The 23,996-nt window shown below is 48.8% G+C and overlaps 1 protein-coding gene across 2 annotated transcripts; it reads right to left on the bottom strand.

Annotated features, from left to right (window-relative positions):
* Nucleotides 1-308: 308 nt before the first annotated feature.
* Nucleotides 309-12,651, bottom strand: ATF3 (activating transcription factor 3). Of its 2 annotated transcripts, none has more exons than XM_045536471.1 (4): nucleotides 12,340-12,651; nucleotides 6,246-6,489; nucleotides 2,859-2,966; nucleotides 309-1,715 (listed from the first exon to the last, which is right to left on the bottom strand). In XM_045536471.1, exons 2-4 carry the CDS (start codon nucleotides 6,483-6,485, stop codon nucleotides 1,518-1,520), a joined length of 546 nt encoding a protein of 181 aa, XP_045392427.1. In that variant the 5' UTR covers nucleotides 6,486-6,489; nucleotides 12,340-12,651; the 3' UTR covers nucleotides 309-1,517. The 2 variants fall into 2 exon arrangements, with proteins under 2 accessions (XP_045392427.1, XP_045392428.1); XM_045536472.1 differs by lacking the exon at nucleotides 12,340-12,651 and adding an exon at nucleotides 11,520-11,538.
* Nucleotides 12,652-23,996: the final 11,345 nt, after the last annotated feature.

Below are 23,996 nucleotides of genomic sequence, written 5' to 3'. Positions count from 1 at the left end.
TTAAGGTGTTTTGCAATTCAGATTTTATATCAAAATTCTATCTTAACACCAAACGGTTGATCTAAAGGATGTATTCGGTGCTGTGTTTCAGCGATTGGTAATGAGAAACTGAGCATCAGGTACCATAGACTGAGAAATAGGATTGAAAGTCAACTATCCCACCTAGTGGTGCCCCAAAGAACAAAGGGTGACACCTGGAGAATTTTTAAAGCTAAGCACCTCCCATAATGGAGAGGAGAGGGTCAGGGAATGACTAGATCTCAACAACCAACAGGTTTAAAAGAACAGAAACCAGCACAACACGTTTGCCATGTCTTGGTTCTAATATTTATTATACTGACAGGTTAGGGATACTAGGATAAATAATATTTTCTCTTACAGAAAATTGTAACGATACTATTAAGTAGGATTAAACACTCTGAGGATTTCACAGAAACATCAGAATTTTAACAAGACAGTAGCCAGTTTTTGTGGCCAGTGTGAGCGACTTCTCACAGCTGCAAATGCCCTGGGCCATATTTCTTAAAACAGCTACATTACAAAAACAATGCCATTGACACCCAATAATGCTAAAGCCTGGGCATCACCTGGCCTTCAACATGTCTCCACTGACTGTGGTTTTCTACCACCAGGAAAGGAAAATGGAATATTCTCTTTGGCTCTTCCAGCCTAGAAATAACTCCTGACCTAAGTCACTGAGTGGAGAGTCCTAACCCTTTGGAAGTTGGACTTTCTTGCTGCTTTCTTCCCGTGACATTGGAACTGAGTTTGCAACAGAGGACCTGCTGTCATGCCCATGGATTTTGTATTAATACCAGGAGAATTCTGTTCTCCAGGGGCTGACAAGCTCTTCCGGCCACTTGAACATTCCGTGAGACACTGGACATGGTGACAGCCCCCCAAGCTCTCAGAAACCAGATCCGAGGAAAATCACATAAAAGTCACACCAGTGTTGTGCCAAACAAACATCAAAAGAGCACAATGCCTAGTTTTGAAATGAATGCCTTGCACACAGTAATTCCTGGACAATAACAGCATATTTGCTAGAAAGCACAACCCTGGCCATTGCACAACTTCGCTAAATGCTGTTCTCACTCCATGTCCCCTACGAGTGACGATGGCAGCCTCAGCGGAGGTGGTGCCCCCCCCCCCCACCTATCCAAGATTCAGATACTTCTGCGTGAATCCTAGTGGTGGGCATCCTGGTTTCTACAGAATCCGGATGAAAGGTGGGCAGGACCCTAACCAGGGGCCATCTGGAACATCTGAAAATGGCCAGTGTTTTAAGGCCTAAGTCCTGGAATTGAGGCAAAGGTGCACTTGCCCTGATCCAAGATCCACTCTGGGGCAGAACAGAAAGGCCCATCTGAGTCACCGCAGGCGCTCCCACCTCGATGGTTCTCTGCTGCTGGGATTCTAGAGGTGCACAGGAAGTCAGCTTTCCAATGGCTTCAGGGTTTTGGGTGTAAAAGGAGGATTTGATGAGGACTCCCCAGTTGCCCCCACACTGTGGCCACTTAGCTCTGTAATGTTCCTTCTTTTATCTGTTGGATAAAGAGGTTTCTCTCGTCTTCCGGAGTCCGCCCATTCTGAGCCCGGACAATACACGTGGGCCGATGAAGGTTGAGCATGTATATCAAATGCTGCTTCTCGTTCTTGAGCTCCTCAATTTGGGCCTTGAGTTCAGCATTCACACTCTCCAGCTTCTCTGACTCCTGGGGGATAAGCGACAGAGGCATTAGGAATGGAGCCCGTGGCCAGTGGGGACGGGGAAGCCTGGGGTGCTGCCTAGGGAGCTGCCTGGATGGTGGAGGGCACCTCGGGGCTCAGCAAGCTGGGAGAGCCTTGCTGAGGGAGACAGGAGAGCAGCACTGGTTTGGGAGAATGCGCACCCTGGAGAAGGCTTTGAACATGGGGCCTTCTTCAGAGGACTTCTGGAGATGCCACAGAGCTAGGCTGTAACTCTACTCATTCTGAAGCCGCAGAGGAACCAACAGTTCAGAGATCTCCTTTGCATGAGTCCAACAGCCCACAGGCAGGTCTTCTGGACCCGAAAGGGCCTTGGAGGTTGGGGAGAAATCCCAACTCATGGTGCTTAGCCTTTTGTGAGTCACTGATCTCACTGAGAAGCTCATCTCCCCAGAAAAAATGTGTTAATACATGGCAACACACAAAATTTCCTAATTTTCACTGACCCCCGTGAAGCAATCAACAGAGCCCTTGGGCACTTGCGGAACCTGGGTTAAGACTCTGCCCTGGCCTGTCCGCACTTGGGGGAGGGACACACCCATTGGAAAGACTACCAGGCACCATGGCCCACCCTGCCTGCCCGCCGATGCCGTTCCCTGTCTTGTTTCTCAGGAGGGGCCGGCTGAACACAGCCAGGGGCTCAGATTGCTAGAGGAGCCAGGGAGAAGGGCTGCAGAGTTAAGAACTAGACAGGAATGCAAAGAAAGTGTAACCACTGCTTGCAGATTAAGGAAATAACTTGTTTGAAGAGATTCACTAAAGGCTTTTCGTAGTGAGCCAAACGAGAGCTGGCAGCTTCCTTTTCTCAGGAAAGTGTGCAAGTGCAGCCTCTTTAACTGTGCTGGTGGGTCCCATAGCCTGGAAGCTGCTGGACATGTATGGACCGGCAGAGGCTGCTGTGGGTCGGGCAGCAGCCGCCTTCACACGCCTGCTTCTCATCCAGAGTCTCGTCCACTGTGCTAACAGCTTTGTTACCTCCTCATTCTGCAACTGGCATTTCTGCTACCAGCCACGAGGCCCTTCTTGCAACAACACGACCAGGTAGTGGGCATGAGGCTGGTGGCAGACAGGCATGAGCCAGAGGAAGGGGATGGCTAGAAGGCACTCACTTTCTGCAGGCACTCCGTCTTCTCCTTCTTCTTGTTTCGGCACTTGGCAGCGGCAATCTTGTTTCTTTCCCGTCGCCTCTTTTTCCTTTCATCTTCTTCAGGGGCTACCTATAAAATCCAAAAGGTGCACATTTAATGGCAGGCAAGAAATGCCACCCACCTCAACACACAGCCTTTTACTGCCAACAAAAACTGGCAAACCTAATGCTGGAGGACCTGGAAAAAATAAAGCCCGAGACTTTTGCATGAAACCTCTACACACACACACACACACATGCATGCATATACACACACATACACACACACTTGAGAATGAACAAAGAAAATCAAAGAATTATTAGTTAAAATTATATTGGCAATATTAGTAAACTTAAATTTAGTCTACTTTTTTTTTAAAAAATGGGGGGGTCTCACTATGTTGCTCAGGCTGGTCTCAAACTCCTAGGCTCAAGTGATCCTCCCACCTTGGCCTTCCAAGGTGCTGTGATTATAGGTGTGAGCTACCACATCTGGCCTCAAGTTTAGCCTACTTCAAAAACTCATTTGGATTTTGAAATGACTATGCTATTCAAATTGATAACTATTGTTACTAACTGTAGTCATTTAGAACTGGAAACAGATTCTGCTTGGTAAATATATCCTTTTCCCTAGAACCAGAAATGACCTCAGGATCATCAACTTGCCACCCTCTATCTCCTCTTCTTCTATTCAAGACCCAAGGACAACCCCATTCATTTCTATCTTCACCTGGGGCATGACAGCATCACCTTCCTGAATTTGGAAGAAGCCCATGGACCTCCTGGAAAAGAGGTACCTGAGCCCATTCCCAGCCAAAGTGGCATTAATCAGCCCATGGCTTGGGTGCCACCTGCAGGTGGTAAACTAGAAGCAACAAATAAATACAGATCTCCCCTGTGCCTCACCCCTGAGCCAGCCCTGCGCATCCCCAGATAATCAAACCCTATCCTGCTTTGGGATCTGGTCCTCCATGGAAGTTCACTGAGATCTGGACTTTGTCTAAGGACCGATGGGAAGTTAACAACATCCAGCCATCGGATATGGCTTAGAGTCTGGGTCCAACTGGGATGAAGCATTCACAGTAGGCAACAGCATAGGCTGCCAGTGTCAGACCCTGTCATGTCCCTGTCCTTGCTCTGGACAGACAGAAGTGTGTGGGAGCCACACCTCAAACCACAGAGTTCCTGGGATGCCATAGACACCGCTACAAAACCCAGATGTAAACCCAGGTCTTTCCCTTCTCCTCCTGTGTCATCTCCTGGCCATATCTGCCTTGTTCTACCATGTCACCATCGTGGAGGGATGGGGATCTGGGAAACAGGCTCATGCTGCCTGGAAGCATGGAGCATCCATGGCTTTCATAGGCTTGGTGTCTTATTTTAAGACGAGATGTATGGCAACCAAGGGGATCAGAATATTCAACTAGGTTTTGGTGCATTCTCTTCTCAGCAGGTAAATCTGCTTGTTGAACTGACCTAAGGTCAGAAGGTCACTTGGTGAACCCAGAATCAGAGCAGATGAATTGGGATTTCAGGAGCATTTCCATGAATCAGGCTGCCTGTTTCTTCCTCTGGAGAACCCTCCAAATATCCTTCCAAAATGCTTTCCTTCTTTCTTTGGGAATTCTACTACTTCCATTGCTTCCTATTATCTTAAGTTATTAAATTAGGGAAAAAAATCTCCCTGAGTATCCCAGGGTCTAATGTACGCTGTCTAGTGTTGGACTGAGCACCCATAAACATTTTTTGGGGAATGCTGCCTCCCTCTGGGGCCTCCCCTGAGGTTAACTGGGGGCACAGCTCATGCCCCAATGATGCCTTATGAATACAGCATCTTAAGTAGTAATATTCCAGCTACCATTCATTGAATGCTAACTATCAACTAGGGCTAGGCCCTCTGCTAGACCCTTCATAAATGTCATCTCATTTAACCCTCAGATCAATCCTAAGAAGGAGTCATTATAGCATCATAAAGATTCTTAACCAACCTCCTTTTAAATTCAGTTCTTTTGGGCCAGTTCCACGTCCCCCTTGCCATAAGGCTGCAATCATGCCAATTAAGTAAGCTTGAAACACTCCTATTTTGCAACCTTGAGGGAAAGGCCAACAAAACGGCAGAACCTTGGCTCTGACATCCTTGAGCCACCAAAGGATCACCAGCAACTACCTCCTAGACTTCTCGCCATGTTTGTTAGTCCAGGTGCCTCACGCAAGGTTGCCAAGCGTGGACAGTGCAAGTGTTTGAGACAGAAGTGAATTTGGAGCAATGCCCGGTACCGAGGCTGTGGGCACTGCTACAGGGGAGGGTGGGGCTGGCTGCCTGGGCCTTGTTCCACGCTCTGGGCGCTTGGGACCTGGTAGTGATGAAAATGACCACCACCCTCTGTGCTGCTTCAGAACAGCTCGGCACAGCGGGCGGCCCCATTCTGACTCACGGCTTTAAATGCCATCTATATGCTGATGAATTCCAACTCTCTATCTCTGGCCAGACTTTCCCCTGAACTCCAGACCCATGTATTTAACTCGTCATCTCCATGGCGTGTAGAAAAGGACAGAATTGCTGCTCTGGCCCTCACCCAACCTCCCACAGCCCCAATAACACAGCAAAGGACACGCCATTCTTACAGCTGTGCAGGCCAGAAAACTGGGGGTCACCCTCGAGTCCTCACTCTCACACCCCACAGCCAATCAATCTATCAGTAAATCAGCTCTGCCTTCAAGTCAGATCCGGAAGCCCACGGTGACTGCACCCACGTGGCTTGCCAGCCCACGCCCGCTTCTGTACGCTCTGCCTCCGTCTTGCCCCTGCCGCCCGTTCTCAGCATGACGCCCAGGGTGACCATTTAAAAATACAAGTCGGACCATGCTGCTCCTCTGCTCAGAAACCCTCCTGTGGCTTCGCATCTCACTCTGAGCACGTGGCCATAGCTACGCGACAGTGTGTACGACATGCCCCTGTTTCCGCACTCTGCCCCACCACCCGGCCCACCCTGCACCAACCAAACTCCCACCTCTGTGCCCTTAATCTGTTTTGCCAGATACCCACAGGGCTCCGTCTCTCTCCTCCTCCAAGTCTCTGCTCAAAGGTCACTATCAGCAGAGCCCTCCCCAACCTCCTGATTGAAAACAGCAGCTCCCCCGTCCCCGTGCTGCCTGTCCCCCTTCCTGCGTTAGTCTTCTCCTTTGCGCCCGTGTCTCACGTTGCGTAGGCACTTACACCATGTACCCATCCTCTCCTCCCAGGACAAGGCCAGCGCCCCGAGGGCAGCGGTTTTGTTGGTATTACTCCCAACCACAGCCCCCTGCCTAAAACATGCCCGACACGTGGTGGCTGTGGGACAGGTGCTGAAATGAAAGAATGAACACCCACCTCAGCTTTTGTGACTGACATCCCGAGGGGTCTGTCGCTGACAGTGACCGACTCCAGTGCAGAGGACATCCGGTGGCAGAGGTGCTTGTTCTGGATGGCAAACCTCAGCTCTTCCTTGACAAAGGGTGTCAGGTTAGCAAAATCCTCAAACACCAGTGACCCAGGAGGGGACAGGCAGGGGACGATGGCAGAAGCACTGACTTCCGAGGCAGAGACCTGGCCTGGGTGTTGAAGCATCATTTTGCTGAAAGACACATTGAAACCCAAGCTGCTTCAGGGGTCCTGGGGCATGGGTTCAAGTGTCCCCCTGCCCCACAACCTCCAACACCAGAACCTCGCCCTGGGAGGAAAGTCCCATAAGCCCCCGGGGCTTCTGTTCTGTTTTCATTTCATGCCATCCTCATCTTGAGTAAAACAGGTTCTTAAAATACACAGCTCAGTGACATGGATAAAATGCCTAATTGAAGTTTATAGGAGTTGATGTCTCCGGCTACTCCGAACTCACAAGAGCTGTTGGTTTTGGCTGGTGTGCATATGTGCAAATGTTGCCCCAAACAGTTCGGAAAGAGGAAGAGCATTTTTTAAAAATCAGTGAGACCATTCGGCAACCTCACTCTCAGTCTCCTTTTCAAAAAGAAACTTGGAAGGTACCTGAAATCAAGTTGAATCTATCAGTGAGTGGAAGTAAAAGCAAGGAATGGGGGACCCTTGAATGTAGCCAAAACATCGCTGAAGCTTCTCACCCCACAAGCTGGATCCGAGTAATGGGAACGAGGAAGGTAACCATAGCTGGGCGTGTTTCTTCGCCCCAGTCCTTGGCAGGGCATGAGGGGTGGGGATTCTTACAGTTTGGGTTGGCAAAGCAAAAGACCTTAGAGTAGAGCAAAGTGAGGAGCTAACACTCAGACACTCTGAGGGTGTTATTCAGACCTGTGGTGTAAGGAGAGGCTTGGGCTGGCCCTGGCACCAAAGAGCAGTGACTTGGGCCACTTGCTTTGGCTCTCTGAGATTCAGTCTGCATCTGGCAGATGGCTGAGAGCTCCCCGGGTGCAGGGACTGCGTCTCTACCGACGATTTATCCCAGAGCCCAGCCCAGCACCTGCGGACCGGCTAGACACTGCCCAACTGAATAAATGAAATGAAGACAGGTGGTCGAATCAAACGGCCTCTGAGGTCCAAGGTCTCATCTCCCTCTATCATTCCATAGCTCAGTGAGCCCAAAGGGATGACAAAAGGAAAATAAAGGGTAGAAATAGTAACAGTTCCATGGCTACAATTTGGAATAGTCCCCCATGAGTCCTGCCTGCCGTGTACTTGCTCAAGGGGCAATGAGTGTGGGGACTTGTCCGGGCAGGCAGCCCACTGGCGTGTCCACAGGGGATCCGTAGTCATTAGCCAAGTCCAGCCAGACGAGAAGCCCTCTGCCAAGTCCCTAACAGGTGAGGAGTGCCTCCTTCATCCCAGAAACCTTATGTGCACTATATCGTTTAATCCTCATGAGAACCCGGTGAGTTAGGTCCTAGCCCCATTTTATAGATGAGGTAACTGACGTTTCAACAAGCTAAGTAATTTGCCCAAAGTCAAAGAATTAATACTGGGCACCGTCAGGATTTGGAATTAGGTTAGTGTGGCTCCAGAACCCATGCCCTTAATTTATACATTGCAAAAATGAACAAATGTTATGCTACGTTATAAAAACAAACAAAAAATAGAGCAAATTTTTTTGGAATGGTGCAGGCACTGGGGTAGGTGGGGGCTGGAACTGAAGAGAGGGAGGGGAGACTGAGCAAAGACGCGTGGGGCAAACCCGAGCTCTGTTTAATGCAGTGTAATCGTCATATACCGGGGTGCATGCTGAAGCTGCCACCTGCATTCTGGGAGTCGGCTTAAGTGGGTCTTTATCCACAAAACTCCCAGACTGGGCTCAGAAGATGAAGATCTGAAGCCCACTTACTCCCACACAGCCCACTGTGTGTCATCACTATACCTCCCAGTGGCCATTTCTCCTCTGTTAAGGAGTGTTAATAACAATCGCCCTGTTTTCCCTTAGAGTCATGTGAGGAATTGAAGAAACAATACATGAATGTGCCTGGAAAACATTCTTCAACTAGGAGCTACACTATTACAGGGCCTCCAAGGGACCTGTCCAGCCCGGGGCTGGCTCTCTGACAGAGGCTCTGTGGGGTCCAGGTGGGAGGGTGGCTGGTCACCCTCTTTGATCTCAAATGCTTCTGAATAGTACACCCTGACCTCTAACTCCTCCTGGAGATCTCAGATACATGGATGGAGGCAAGAATTCCAGGCCAATGAATGCCACCCTTGACTAGTCAAAGAAACCCAGGAAATGTATATAATTCTCTTCCCAAAGCCCTGTGTCATGAGCAGGGCTGAAGTTCTTCTCTCAGTTTAATCCTGTAATCTTAGGATGCTGGGAGGATACTTGTCTCTGTCAGGTGATCAACACTGAGAAACTAGCCTTCTAGAGCCAGAGGTTTAAGATTCTCCCATGCATTCACGCTTCCCCTCCCTTTCCAACTTTATTAAAACCCCAACAGTTCAGGGATGGAATTCAGAGCTACCACTGGGCTGGCCTTTGTTTGGAGGACTGGATGTCTCCCTTCAACGTGGGTGGTTTGAATTCCTCTACAGTTGAATATAGTTCCATTTTGCCACCCAACTAAGTTTATTAATGAGCTCTCAGGGCTTGGGATCTGCTGTTTGGGATACCCCCCAGCTCCTACAAGTGTAAAGTCAGCAGTCCTGAGGAAAGAAGCTGACGAATGTCAGTGGTATGGAATCTTTTTATGAAAAACATTGGGTGGGCTCGCTTGGGTACAAAAATGGGTTGTAAAAATGTGAAAAGCCTTTCAGTAGGTAAAGCAGATGTATCTGCAGAGATTTGGGCTTTCTCTGCAGTAGGCTAAAGCTTAGGCTCTTAGGATACTTTCTAGTTATTCCCTTACTCAGTCTCTTAAGGTATGACTCAGCCTAGACTCAGGCTGTGTCCCCACAAGGAAATGAAGTTAAATATTCAGACAATTTTTCAGAAAGTTTAGACCCTCTAACAATCCCTTTACTGAAGAAACAAATGTTTTTTTTTTGGGGGGGGGTCCCAGATGATCTGAGTTGACTTTCTACATCAATCATAAATTTGTTCATGCCTACTACAGAGAACTTGTACTTTGCTTCTGCTTCATTATTTCCAATCAGATATCATGTCATATCATTGGTGGTTTCATCATTTTCAAGAAAGTGAAACTTTTTACTCATGTATTTCTTTAGCTGAAAATTCAGCTCCCAGATTTATTTCCTAGTACCTACAACTACATTGAATTTTCACTTTTAGTTTTCATCTCTTTCCACTAAGCACTGCTCACTAACCATCTTATGGTGCTGGGAAGTCAATATTGGCCTTTCACTAACTCTTCATGTGTTGGTCTTTCTCCCAGCCTGCTTGAAGAGATTATAGGTGTAAGGCTGGGCCTCAGGGCCAAAGACATTGTTTCCAGGCCTGTCAGTATCACTCACAAGCTGAGCGCCCGACAAGCCATGTGGGCTCTCTGGGCCTCAGTTTCCTTTTCTGTAAAATGAGATCAAGACTGCCTGCCCTGATTCCCTCAAAGGGCTGTTGGAAGAACACATGAGACTGACACATGCACTGGTTAGCCATCACTACTGTGACTCCACTTTCCCTGTTTCAGGGGAAACTCATTCTGTCATCAATCCAATTAAACCCTATTAGGAATTAACTGGAACCCTCCAGAAATTCAGGTCAGAGCCTCCTCTGCACTTGGACTGACCCCTCAGTTCCTGACACACCAAGTAAATTCCACCCCACTATTTGCTGACACCAGCCTTTCTGTGCTAGTGTTACATACTTGAGAGAGAACCAGTTCTACACATGAAACCATTCCTTCCTTGAAAAGTTTCTGTGGTGTCCTGGCTATGTCCTCCTTCCTCCTCCCCCCCCCAGCCGGGTAACACTTGGGAGCCACTGACCCTGTTCCATGCCCAGCTCATTTTAAAAGAGAAGGAATCATGGAGTCTATAGAAAGGGAATCATAGAACAGCCAAAATTAGAGCCATCTAGGGCAGATCCTCATATTATAATGGAGTAATTTGAGGGCCAGGGAGGTAAAGTGACTTGTCCAAGGTCATAAAGATGGTGAATGCCAAGCTGCTGACCACCCACCCACTGCTCATTTCACTCCATCACCAATAGGGATCCATCACCTCAAGTCACCAACCATCGTGGCAATGGAGAACGCAGCCACCAGCCAGGAAGATGAGGGGTCAGCAGTCCTGGCACCTGGTACTGACCACAGAGGGGACTTTGACAGGACTAAGATGGTGAGGAGTTACAGAAGAAAGGGGCCGTGGAGAGAAAGGAATTAGATAATAGTGGCTAAAGAGCAAGCAGGAAGAGAGAGAGAGAGAGGGAAGGGTGGAGTTATAACAGGAGAGGTTTGAAGGCTCCCAGAGCTGCCACAGGTGCTGGGTGCTGTATCTTATCTGCCCTGCGGGCCTGGGGCACTGCAAACTATGCAGACAGTAACAACTGCAAGCTCCACGCTGCCCGGTCTTTGTCTAGAATAACCTCAAAGCAAGAGCCTGTATGTTGTAGCACTATTATTCTACAACAAATGCTAAACGCAAAACAAGGGGACAGTAATGCCAATTTCGCCTTCATTTTAAGTTGAGGAAACAGAAATTCCAAACAGAAATTGTGACTGTCACCCACACTGAAAGGGATATATTGGGGCAACATCCAGATTTTCTAACTCTCAATTTTTTTCTGGATCCATCAAGAATTTAGTAACTCTTTTATCTATAAGAAAGCAGATGTGACCTATGCAATGAAATTAGGAAAAAGAAAATGGTTAGGAGGAAAGGAAGTAGGAGAACAAATCCAATGGAAATAAAGTCGGGGAGGAATGAGATGCTCCATAGAGAAGTCCCCTTTCCCCTGTTGTCTGGGAGACTGGTCAGTGACATTAGATGGGGACACTCATTCAATTCCTCTCCCTGGTTCCTTTCCTTTCAAGTACACCACTCTAAAATCTGAAAATCTTCATCCAGAAAGGACCTTAGTGGTTATCTTGTCCAATCCAGCAGACAGGAGCCCGCTAGTGTCTATATGTGTATATTTCCCAGCTGGGGATACTAAGGCTCAAGGACATCAAGTGCAGTATAAGGTCTCAGAGTGCTGGCACTAGACCACAAAACCATTCTCTCAAATATCTGTGCAACTGGCTCCACACCCTCGCTTCTCACCACAGTGGGTCTCCCTGGTCTCAAAGCAGAGAAATCCGCAAACCGCCAACGGAAAAGCGACAGTGAGAGTCATACAGGTACGCGAGCAAAGCGTGTGGGAGTCCGCACCCAGGAGCCGGACACCAGCTTGTGCTGGGAGTCCTCTCCGCCCGGGACAGCGCGACACCAGCGCTCGCCACTTCCAAACTTAGCCCAACCAACTTTCGCTCCGGCCTCCCTACGCGGTTCAGCGGCCGAGCGCTCCGGGGTGCGCAGGGCGACCCCCAGCGGCAGCGCCCGCGACGCCCGTCCGGCCGCCCGCGGGTCCCCATTCATTGCGCTCCGCGCCCGGGACAGCGTTTCCGCGAGCCCCGGCCTCCGCGCCCCTCTGCGGATCTCGGGAAGGCTCCGCCGGGGAGTGGCGGTGCCGGGTCGCCAGGGAGACCTGGGGCAGGACAGCGAGCCGGGTGGCGTCGGACACCCGCGCGCACCACCGCCCACCCACCCCGCGCCCTCCCCGCGGGTCAGTGCCGGCCGACGGCGGAGAGAAGCGGCGCTCCGGGGTCGGTTGCGGAGTGGACGCCCGACCGCCTCCGTCACCAGGCACCTTTCGCGCCCCAAATCAAAAGAGAAAGTTAGTTCTTTCACTTTGCGGGAAACTTTCCGAAGCGCCGAGGGGCAGCGGTGTCCGGACGAAGTTCAGCCGGTTACAGCGAAGCCGGAGCTGGGGGCGCGGGTCGGAGTTGGAGCAGGGGTCGGGGGACAGGTAAGCAGAGGGGCGCACAGGGAAGCCAGGCGAGCCGCCCCCGTCGCGCCCGCTCACTCGGCTGCCGGCGCTCACCTCCAGTCTCCGCTCGGGGCGGCCAGGGTCCGGAGGGCGGGCAGGGTCGGGCCGGGGTCGGGCTGTCTGTCTGTCTGTCCGGTCGGCGGGCGGGCACCGAGGACTCTCGGGCGGCGCGCGGGCTGGCTGGTCCGCTCGGCGAGAGCGCTGTGCCGTGCGCGCCTGGCTGAGTGCGACTGTGGCTTGGAGTGCGTTGCATCACCCCTTTTATAGCCCTCGGCTGGCGGCGCGGTCGTTTACTCCGGGTTACCAGTCCCGGGCTGACGTAATGCTATTAATAGCTTCCCGGGAGAACCGGCCGAACTGAGCAGAGGAAGGAGGGGTGGAGCAGGGGCCGGGGCGGGGCGGGAGGCGGGGGGAGGGGGCACCGGTGATGCAAGCTCGGGGAGGAGCCAGCCGAGACGCGTCCTCCCGGCCTCGCGCGCTCGGATACACACCGGCCCGCCCTCCCTCTCCATATCAGGACCGGAGCCGCCCGGGCGAGCTGCCAGATGTGCGTACTCGCCGCTGCGTGTTCCAGGCATGACCAATGGTGCCCAAGCCAGCGGCATGACTCCACCGCGCTGGCATCTCTCCCTCTGCTAGGTTGGAGGGGGGCGGGAAGGCGGGGAGGCGGGGCCCGGCCGCGGCCCAGACTAGGTGAGGCTAGGAAACCCGCACGACCGTTCTCTAAAATGCGTGGTCATTTTCTGGCCCTTCAGGAAAATACCCCTCCCCCGCCAGCCTCCTGCTTCTCAAGCGGGGGACAGAGTAAGGGTAGAAGCGTTAGTGTCTGGCGTGGGAGAGGTGCCCAAAGTCACCCTTCCGTGTAGCCACGCTGTTACCCGCCGGGTGTGACCTCCGCGGCGGGGACCGCGCGACGCTGGCCGATCTATTAACCCAAACGCGGAGGGCAGCGCTTGGCCGGCCGGGTGCGCCCAGCCCGCAGCCCCGCACACCCCGCACGCGCGCACACGCAGGGACGCCCCCAGCCCGTTGGGAGCCCGCTCCGAGGCGAGGGCGAGTGGTGGAACGGTATCGTTTCGGATATTTTAACAATCACAAAACGTTTGGAATTGACAGGGAGATGGATTCTCCGTGAAATCAACCAGAACGTGGAAAGACGAGCGACCTAAAGAAATCAGAGGCGACCAGAGGGAGGGTAGGAGGGGGCTGAAGCTGGGCGGCCAGGGACAGGGGGGAAAAGAGAAGGCGCTTGGGTCTCCGCGGACCGGGACAGCCGGGGTGTCGCCGCGCTCTCTCGCAGTATTTAGGGAACGCCCATCTTCGTCTTCCACGTGTTTTTCTGCGGTCAGAGCGGATTGGGCTGAGACCGGACGGTCCAGAATGGGGACACACTGACCACAGCCGGAATGGAGCCCCCCCAGCAGGAAGCCCCTCCGCCCCCAAGCTGGGGTTGCGGGAAATGTGGGGTCCCGTGGCCTGAGATTCGAGCCAAGGTCTCAGCAGAACTTGGTTCGAACCTTAAAAACTATTACTATTTACCGGTTCTGATTCCCCCCACCCGCCACCCCCACTGTCTCTGCTCAGAGAGCGGCAGAACCAGGGACCTTCTCAACTGCCCATGGACGACTGACTATATGTGGACACGACTGTGGCCTGGGACTTTCGCACCTGCCTGGGAGGGATACCTGCGCGCTCCCGCCGGGTGTGGGAGCACGGCCAAGGGCAGAAACACCTGCTTCTACCTGCCTCTTGGGAGAGAGGCGATCGAAGGTCATAGTTTGGTAATTCGGAGCCTGAGTCGCTGGCAATCTCTCTCTCTCTCTCTCTCTCTCTCTCTCTCTCTCTCTCTCTCTCTCTCTCTCACACACACACACACACACACACACACACACACACACACACGGTGAGGCACCCCTTGCCCTAGCCCTGCTGATTGCGGAGCAGCCTGGGGCGACACCCTCAGAGCTGCAGATAAAATCGAGTCCCTCGCAGCCGGGTTCCTTGCGCCCAAGCCCGAGCCTCACTCAGCGCACCCCCCTGCCCTGGGGCCTGGGACAACGCGGAGGGCGACCTCGGGAGTCCTCCCACCCTGGCAGGTCCCGGAGCCCCGGGGTTCCATGCGGGATCCTCGGAGACCTTGTTTGGGACCTGACCGGATTTCCATCGGCGTCGCGCGGTAAGTGCAGGGCGTGTGTTTTGGCTTTACTTTCGCCCTGGTAACGGCTCTCCTGGCTCCATCCTCCATGTCCCACGCCCACACCTCCTCACACCCCGCTCCACACCTCCGCACCCCGCCCTCCCACCGACGGGCGGGCAGGCAAACCCCGGGCGTGTCGGCACAACCCCAGAGCGCCGAGCGAGAAGAGATGCAAGAGTGCTTGTGCATTTAAATGAAAGTTCTTTGGAATCTCTACTTATTCACTGTATCTACTTATATACAGACTGTCCTGGAATAATTAGCGCCATTATAAAGTGAAACAAGGAGATGAGGGAGAACACATGAAGCTTTTTACTCTTTTTCTGCTGTGAAACGCCTACAGAAATCGTTAACCAGTTTACAGGTTAAACAATGATTCCATTAATACGCCCAAGCCAGAGATGGGGTCCTTAAGGGGAAATTCGACTTAAGGCACCCAGTGAACAAACAGCCAGACCAGCGTTCACAAAACAATGCAAGAAAAGGGTGATTACAACAGGACAAGTCTACAACAGGTTGTCGGCTTCTTTTTGTTACCACTGTGCCTGCAGTTCCTCTTATCAATCTTGTTTCACTCTAATAATCCTTAGTTTTGAGTGTCTCAGTCACACCTGGGTGGAAATGCTGTCAGCTGTGCACAGAAGTCTGAGCCTGGCAGTCTCTGCCTGTTCTTCTACTGAAACCCTGAAAGCGATAAGAATCTTGACAGAGACGTTAAGTCGAGCCCCACTTGAATGAAACTCTTACCCAAGTAAAACAAAAACTGCTCCTTCCTGGCTCCCTCCCCCGCAGCCCCCAGGAAAACTGTGAAATGTCCCATGAAGAGAAGACTGGACTGGGAAAGGGCAGTTGAAGAGAAGAGCCCCCAGGGTCTGTGCCACAGGACATTGATCACTATCTAAGCCCTGTGCCTCCTCATTTTACCCTGACTTAAGTTAATGCCACCAGTGTTGAGTGTGCACACTGTCATCACACACACAGGCAGTGCCATGTAGAGGAGGGGCTCGAAAAGCTCCCCCCCCACACACACCAAAAGGCTTCTCTACACAAAGCAAGGAATGCCTCTCCAGACTCAGAAGGAAGCCCTGGCTAGGGTTATTTCAGGGGTTAATCCTCAATGAAAGAGGGTTAAGCAGAGACTTGAATATTGCTGAGGTTTTACACTGGGGAACTGCCTGGGGAATCCGCATTCAGATCAGCCTTGGTATGTTTTGCCGAGTGAGATAAGAACTGGTGACTTCATGCTGGGGCATGTGCAAAAGAAAGGGAAAAAAATTAAAAGGGAGGGGAAGGAACCAGGCAGCTAAAAACAGCCCACTCGTGGCAACCAAACCTAAACAGAAAAACATTGAATGAGCCAAAAGCAATAAAGAAAGAAAGAAAAGTTCAAGAGATATTTAAAGGTTTTAGCAGTTTCTTAGTTCAGCGTACAGTCCCTTCCCACATTCCTCTGCCTCATTACTCTGTTCTCCAACCCCAAGACTCTATTTGCTCACAGAGCTCTAGAAACACAAATTAAACACAAGTTAAAATCAGCCAGGGAGGCAGCAGGGTACTAGCAGCCCTCTCAGCCTGGCTCAACCTATTTCTCTGCCTTAAGAAAGGAGTGAGGTGGATTTTCTTGTTCTTTATTCTGTTTCCAAAGCCCGTATTTTCTACAAAGACAGTTTGAATGTAGGCATTACTAATTTAATAGTCTCCAAAATGGGCATCCCCAGGAAATGAGGACAGCATCACACAATAGCCTCCAAAGTGTGGAAGGCACTTTGATTCTGCTTTCAGCACTTAGTGGCTGTGTCACCTTAGGTAAGTCATTTCCTCACCTGAAAAATGGCACTAATCATAGCATCTAACACGTAAGGTCGTTGTGATGATTTATTGAGGATGGGACACACCATTGACCCTTGGTAGTGAGATCATTACTTGTGAATCAGGGAGGGCTTTCTGGGGTACCCCTGGATCTCTCCGGGAGCTCACTTGGTCCCCCTTGTTAGTGGCAGAGAGTCGTGGATGAAGTCAAACAATCCCCAGGAGGGGAGGGGGGATAAGAAGCCAGGCAGAAACTCATGAGAGCAGACCCCATTCTCCGGCACGGTGACTCCGCCACACACCTGGGGCGTTCCTCATTGTGATGTGGACTGATGGCCCTGCAAAGTATCCTGGGCTGGGAGCAGGGGATTGGGGTTCTGGCCTGATTCTGCCTTTGGTATTCTTGCGCAGAGCACTTCCACTTTCTAAGGCTCTCACCTTTGCGGAAGTGAGGAGCTCTGGGCTGAACTCTGATGGTCCTGAATGGGGCCCCTCTACCAAAGCCACCCTGTGAGCCCCTGGCAACTTCCCCTGAGAGGGCTGGGGAGAAGGAACTCATCAGAGGGAAGGCATTGAATGGCACAGGGACAGACCCATTTCTGTAATCTCCCTTCCCCTCCAAAAGCTAGAGTTGAGAAATGTCAGACTTGATTCTCAATCACAGCCTGTCCTTCCCAGCACCCCCTGCAACATTTCCATGAATTTTTACCCACGTGGACTTGGTGCCTTGCCAGAGAGGAGGGTAGCAGAGCACTCCAGGCATGGATTGCGTATTTGGGGACTTCTTGTGTGTAGTCTATCATCAACAGCCATAGACCCCTACCTTGGTCCACAGGGCCAAAACCCAGGTAGCAGCTATTCCCGTGTGAGAGAGTGAATCCTGAAGCTCCTAAAATCCAAGAAAAAGTCCTGGAAGTCAGGGGATTAGCAGGACTCAGGAGACCCAGGACTCGCACACAGATTCACTTCCAGCCAACTGAGTGACTTAATGCAAGTCATAAACACATTATCTCAGTTTTCCAGTCCATAAAATGGAACGACTTAACACTGACTCCACCTAAAGGGTTGCAAGAGTCAAATGAGATAATGGATGTGAAAGTGGTTTGAAAATAATTAAAAGAATCATACTTTTAAAGATTCCTTTGGAGGAACTTTTCTTACTATAATTTTTTGCCATTATGAAAATTTGGGAAAAAGGCAAGAGAAAAAAAAAATACCCATGATCTTAACACAATTAACATTGTGGTGTGTTTCCCTGCAATCTTTTTTCTCATGCACATGATTAAATAAATATAGTTATGATTTTAGATTGCATGCAACTTTGATATTTGCTCTTTTGCTTATGACTCTGAATGTTATGTGGTTTTAATTACTATAAATTTTTCTTCTTGAAAGTATGATGTTCGTTTTATTATACAGTATGGCATATATACAAATGATTACATAGAACAAATATATATACACACATTTTAATAATAAAACACATCAAGAACCCACCACCACCTCCACTGCTCACACGTCTGTTCCTGATCACATCTGCCTCTCTGCCTCCTAGAGGTAACCACTATCCTGATTTTTATTACCGTAGTTTGTAATGGCCAATTGATGCTGTATCATTTCTTCAGTTATTTCTCTACTTGTAGCATTTAGGGTGTTGCTAATATTTTGCTAGATTGCTGTACAAATTTAAATTGTTTTTATGGAAGAGGTGACATCAAATACCATCATTGCGCAGGTTGCTTAACTGGGGTTAGAGAAGAGATCTTGATTTCTATCTTCAAGTGCTAGTCAGGGTATAGTGGAAGGTGGAAGGACCCCGAAGATTGCAACTACCTGTGCATTTTTCTTGTTTCCTGACATCCAAATAAAAAATCCTGTGGGCAATTTCCCCCATGGAGCATCTCCTTTAATCCCTCCTCCCTTCTTTCCCATCCTCCTTTATTTTCTGTTCATCCACCTTGGAACAGAAAATCCAGTCTGCAGCATGGGGTACAGCGGTAGAGCAGCCCAGCAGTGCTTCTGCCTGTGCCTCCAGGAAAAATGCTCACTGTGGCCCAGGCAGCACCTCAACTCTGGCATCTCTATGCCAGCTTGGTGGCATGGGTGGCTAGGCAGCCACCTTGGTCTACAGCTGAGCAGGTGCAGGTACCTGGTGGTGCTGATATTCAGAACTACAGGACACCATAGCCAGAAGGACCCTAGAAGTCATGTGTGTCCATCTTTCCCAAGCTGGGCATGAGCATGCATGTGGGCACACCATTGTGCACCAGGGCCACGAGATAAACAGAGGGGATCTTGCTGGAGAGCCCATCTTAAATAATAAGTGCTTGAAACATTGTTTTATATTAAACAAATGTGGATATGTTGAATTTGAGTGTAAGACACAGAAGGATTTTTAAAGAAAGAGAGAAGATATCAAATACATTCTGCATTTGGCATGGACTACCAAAAATTATACCCCTAGGACCCTGGGGAGATTAGTTCTCTGCCTTCTTCCTTTAAGTGTAAAATAATATCAGCAAATGCTATTATGTAGCATGTTCTTGTTCCAGCCTATGTGCTAAGCCCTTTACGTGCAGTTGATGCCTTTAATTCTCATAACCACCCTTCGAGGTAAGTGCTGCAAACATCTCCATTTTATAGATGAGGAAACCAAGGCACAGAGAGGGTAAACAACTTGCCAGAATTTACTTAACTAATGAGCGGTAGAGCAGGAATCAAGCCCAGGTCGTCTGGTTTAACCACAACACATACTGCCTTTTGCCAAGTGCTCACGGGAGAACATGGGATGCTCTGTTGCAGTTCGGAGCCCTCATTTGAAGGACGAGAAAAAATTGAGCTCGGAAAGGAAAAGCGGCTCTCCACAGTCTCAGAATTATAAATCCTCACACCCGCGGGCACTGCAGCAGCCATCCAGACTACTGAGCCCCTGCGGAGATGCTGCATTTGCTGAGATCGGGGACAAGGTGAAGAAAAGCTGATTGTAAGAGGCGTGCCCTACGACATTGCAGGGGCATTATAATCAGTATGCCCTTAGTGGCTGGCCAGGCTTACCGTCCTTGGAGCTGAAAACGGATGGTGTAGGGGAAGGAGCTGGGGATGGCAGAGAGAACCTGCACTCAGAACTGAGTTCAAATCCTCATTCTGCCACCTCTTATTTGGCTTTGCAACCTCAGTTTCTCCTGTAAAATAAGAATAATATCCATCTTACAAGGTGATATTAAGGATTAATGAACAATGCATTCTCAAGGTTTCCACATTGGAGACATTCAATAAAGGTTACTTTTTTCCCTCTTCTCACCTTATCCTTGAAGCCAACAAGTCATGTAGAATCCTGAGATATCAGAAGTGTCTAGACTTCAGTGGAAAATTCCATCTCTCAGGCTGATGTACTGACAGATTTGAAAACAATTTTTTAAAAAACAATCGATGTGTGGCCAGATCATATTTAGTAATTACTATTTACTGAGCACATACTACATGCCAGGCACGGTGGTAAGCACTTTTTAAAATCCTCAGTATCTTATTTCATCCTTATAATAACCCTGTGAGGTGGATATTATTATCTTGGTTTTACAGATGTGGAAACCAAAGCCCAGAAAGGTTAATTGTTCATAGGCACTTGATTTAAACATAGTTCTAACTTACTTCAAAATTTATATTAAGTTATTTTGCCCTCCCAAATGTTAGCATTATATGTGCTTATTTCTCTTTTGCCTTGCTGACCTTGTTGAAAATGGGCACTCCTGCTTTACCAAGGTCTGGCTTTGCTGAATGCATGGAAGCTTCCACAGTTGACCTTACCAGAAAATTCTTACTCCTGAGGTCCCAGAAGATTCATGCTTGACAAATTCCAGATCCCTGTTCCCTCTGTGATACTGTCCCTTCTGCCAAATTTGCAATTATTTCATAATTTGCTTTAGCCACAAACATAAGCCCTGCTATTGACTGAGTAAACTGAGTAGGGCTTTTTGGACTTTTATTCTGTTTCCCAAAATATGATGAACTGAAATCATCTGATGATGAACTTGTACTTGAAACTGGAACGGCTGAGGGTGCAGTGAGTCACTCTAGTGAGTTTATATCTATCAGTCAATTTATCAAGTTGTGTCCTATTGCCAGATACTGCTCTCAGCAGTGTACTTGACACCTTGGGGTTACAAGGGCAATACAAGAGCATTTCTTGACCTGAGGTGTTTAAAATCTTGTTTAGGTATTAATACACACAATTAATTAATACACACAAAACAGTGTCTAGCATGTGGTAGGTATTTTTTCCTCAAACATTTTAATGAGCACCTACTATGTGCTGAGTACTGTGTTAGGAGCTGCAGCTACACAGTGATGCACTCCTGCCTTCCAAGTGCTCACAGCTCATGGGGAGACAGACTTGACAATCTGTAGTTACAGACCAATGCAATAAGGGCTAAAGAGGGGGCAGGAAGGCTCTGCCCAGGAAAGCTGGCAAGGACTGATGACAGAGGTGACTTTTGAGCCAGATATAGAGCCAAGCATATTCTAGGCAGGAGAGGAGGAAAGGCATTCCAGGCATGGACAAGGCATATGCAGAGGCTGTGACTGCCAGGAAGGCAGGGGCTGTGCCCTGCTCATCTCTGTGCTTGTTCCCAGCTCCTCACACAGTTCCAGGCACATGCAGGGCCCGCGGTGAATACACATTCAGTAAATGAAGATGTGGAATGGTGAAAACATGCGGCATGTTTGGAGAACGGTGAGGCAGTTGCTGAGCAGTGGGATGCATGGAACGGAGGGGAAGTTGGGGGGCCAAGTGGGGAAGCAGCAGACTGTGATAAGCTTTGAAGATTGTAAAAATCAGTGCTGACAGGGACAAAAGGAGGGACTCATAGGGTCTCTCAGGGCAGATGGACCCAAGCAGATGTTTTTCAGGAAGATTCTGGTGCAAGGCTGCGGGTGGACTGGATGGGAGAGGAGGATGCCGACAGAGGCATCAGGACGCTGCAACACTGGCCAGGTGAGGGGACTGAAGTGTACATGAACCGAGAGGATGGTGGTGTCCCCACTCCCACATGTCGTTCATTCAAAATAAAAGTTATCCACAAAACACAATGCTCTTATGTATACTGAAATTAAAATAGCCCCTTTCCTGGACCTTTTCACTGCATGAGTCAGGATTCCTTTATTAATGCTGAGTTTCTCTCACTTTCGGGGGTACCCCTACTTTAGCAGTGCCCTGAGCGGGTACCTGGTCAGTCTTGGGAGTGAAGCAGTGCTGCCTGAATGGAGGCAGGGCTGGTGAAGTGAACAGAAGAGCATGATTTGGGGAAACTTCCAGGAAGATACCTTTGGATTTTGGCACCAGCGTGGTGTTAGGACAGAGAGGGGAGGAGTCCCTTACCTCATATATTATGGAGCATAGAGCTAGGGGGTAGGAACTGATTATTATAGGGACTTCAAGTGGGAAGAGACTAATGGGTTTATTTGGGGACAAACACCTGCACTTAGCAGCAGGATGTCAGAAAAGGGAACAGCCCCTGGACATCGGCATGCTGATGTCATCAAAATAACAGAAAGCCTCAGAGGAGGGTGGGGAAAGGGAGGAAAGGTAGCCAGGCTGGGTCCTAGGGCTCAACGTAGGGGTCGGTAACCCGTCCAGATTATTGGAAATTTACTGTTAATTACCAAGTACCATGTAAATCTACCCTAGTGGTTCACAGCTGGAATCTGTGTTTCCCTCAGGCTTTTGACAATAATATTGACCCCAACTAGCTTTCTGATAAAGTGATTAATGAGGAACAGAGTGGTCATCAAAGAGCCAGGAGAATCCAGTGGTCTTCAGCCTGACATAATTGAGAATTGACAAAATAGACACTTATTTAAATGAATCTGTTTTTTCAATGCTATTCCACTATTTAAAAAGATGTTTACAAAGAGCTTATAACTTAGGGAATGTTGTGAGGATAATGTAAGTTTTAAAATACATATATTATAGACACAGAACAATCACAACTCAATAAAAGCTATAAGGGGACAATGAAATACATTGAATAGAGAAAAAGAGAAATTGTCACAAAATATTGAAAATGTTTAACTCTGGTTGTTGGAAGTATGGGTGAGTGATTTTTTTTCCTCTCCTCTACTTACACACTTCTGAATTTTCCTATTGTTCTATAGTGGGGATGTGTTAATTCTTAAAAGATGAAAGTATAAACTTTCATGAAGGTAAAAACTAATATTACTGTGTGCCTTTCAAAGTGTGTGTTTGCCTACTTTTTTTGAGTCCTGCCATTAAAGGGTACAAAAGACTGAGATCCCATCCAAGTCAAATCTTGCCTTAATGAAATGTATCAAGCACTTATTGAATGCCTGTGATATGCCAGGGTATCCCAGAAAGAATAAAATAGTTTCTAAGGTGGGAGATGGAATGACTAATTAATCTTCAATAAGTTCAGTTTTTGACCTGCTAAACCTAGCAGAGGCTTACAGCAATGAAACAGAAAGAATCCAAAGTCTACTCATCTAGGTTGAGAACACGAGGTAAGTGGAAATAATGTAGGGCTGAGGTTAAAGTCCTTGTTCTGCACTAACTGAATAACCTAAGGTACCTCTCTGAGGGTCAGAATCCTCCTTAGTTAATCAAGGAGGCTGTGTTGGCCTTGAAAAGGGACAAGCTGGGCAAGGGGACTATATACTTTCTATCTGACATATAAAGTCTTGGTATTATGTAGAGGCAGCAAGAAGCCCAAACTCTGCCACTTGCTGGCCTGGGTCATTGAAAACAGAGCTAGTAAGACCTACCGTGCAAAGTTGATATGGGTAGGTGGGTAGAAAGATGACAGATAAATGACAGAATCACTCGGTACCCAGAATATAACAACATATCAGTAAATGGGAGCTTCTGTTATTATAAATTCTGAAATTCCTTACAGTTATTCAATTCTATGATTTTAAGCCCTGTGCCTTACAGTCAATGCTGATGAAGATGATGATCATGATGGTGATGTTACACTTTAAGGGCCTGTTTTCTCTTGTTGTCATTCCCCATTAACCAAGGAAGAGACACATACCTAGTCATATAAAAGTAACCAAGGAGGCCCCATATTGTCTCTGTCTGGGACATGCCTGGCTGAACATACCACCTCTTTCCCTCAATTTGCAACACTTAGTCTCTGTTTTCTGATCTGAAAATTTGCCACAGCCACACAGAAACGCTGTGAGAAATAAATTCATTCACTTATTCATCAAATATTTATTGAGTGCCTGCTACATGCCAGGCATTGTTCAAGGTATCAGGAATACAAGAATGAACAAGGCAGACAGAGGCTCCACACCTGGCACTTTACAGATACCCAAATATTAATTTAAATTGAAATAAGGGGGCAGTGGAAACTCAGAGATTCTCAATTCAGAAGAACCAGTGTTACTTCTTCAACATTCCTTTACAGAATTTGGGAACAAAGCATTGACCATTACTCAATCACTGTCCGTGTCCTGGAGGGAAGCCAACATCTTTTGCCCCCCCTCCCCCTTTATGTTGGCTTTGAAAAGGGAGAGGCTGGGTGAGAGAGGACCAGTTACTTTTTTTCCCTGACATACAAAGCCTTAGTTCTAACTTTCCCATTCCCCACAGCACACTTCTGCATTGGCTCTATGACATGTCCTGACATGTAGAATCAAAGGAAATGCAAAATGAAAATGAAACAAATGTTCCCCCTGAGTCACTGTCTGT

This window comes from Lemur catta, chromosome 23 (genome assembly GCF_020740605.2).
Source record: "Lemur catta isolate mLemCat1 chromosome 23, mLemCat1.pri, whole genome shotgun sequence".
NCBI lineage: Eukaryota > Metazoa > Chordata > Mammalia > Primates > Lemuridae > Lemur > Lemur catta.
The sequence above is the reverse complement of the archived record's forward strand: the minus strand, read 5'-3'. Positions and strand labels throughout refer to the sequence as shown.

Coding starts and splice junctions, on each gene's coding strand:
- ATF3 (XM_045536471.1), bottom strand. CDS start 6,485: ATGATGCTTCAACACCCAGGCCAGGTCTCTGCCTCGGAAGTCAGTGCT. Junction 2,967..6,245: donor TGTCAGTCACAAAAGCTGAG/GTGGGTGTTCAT, acceptor TGGATTTTATAG/GTAGCCCCTGAAGAAGATGA. Junction 1,716..2,858: donor AGACGGAGTGCCTGCAGAAA/GTGAGTGCCTTC, acceptor CTTATCCCCCAG/GAGTCAGAGAAGCTGGAGAG.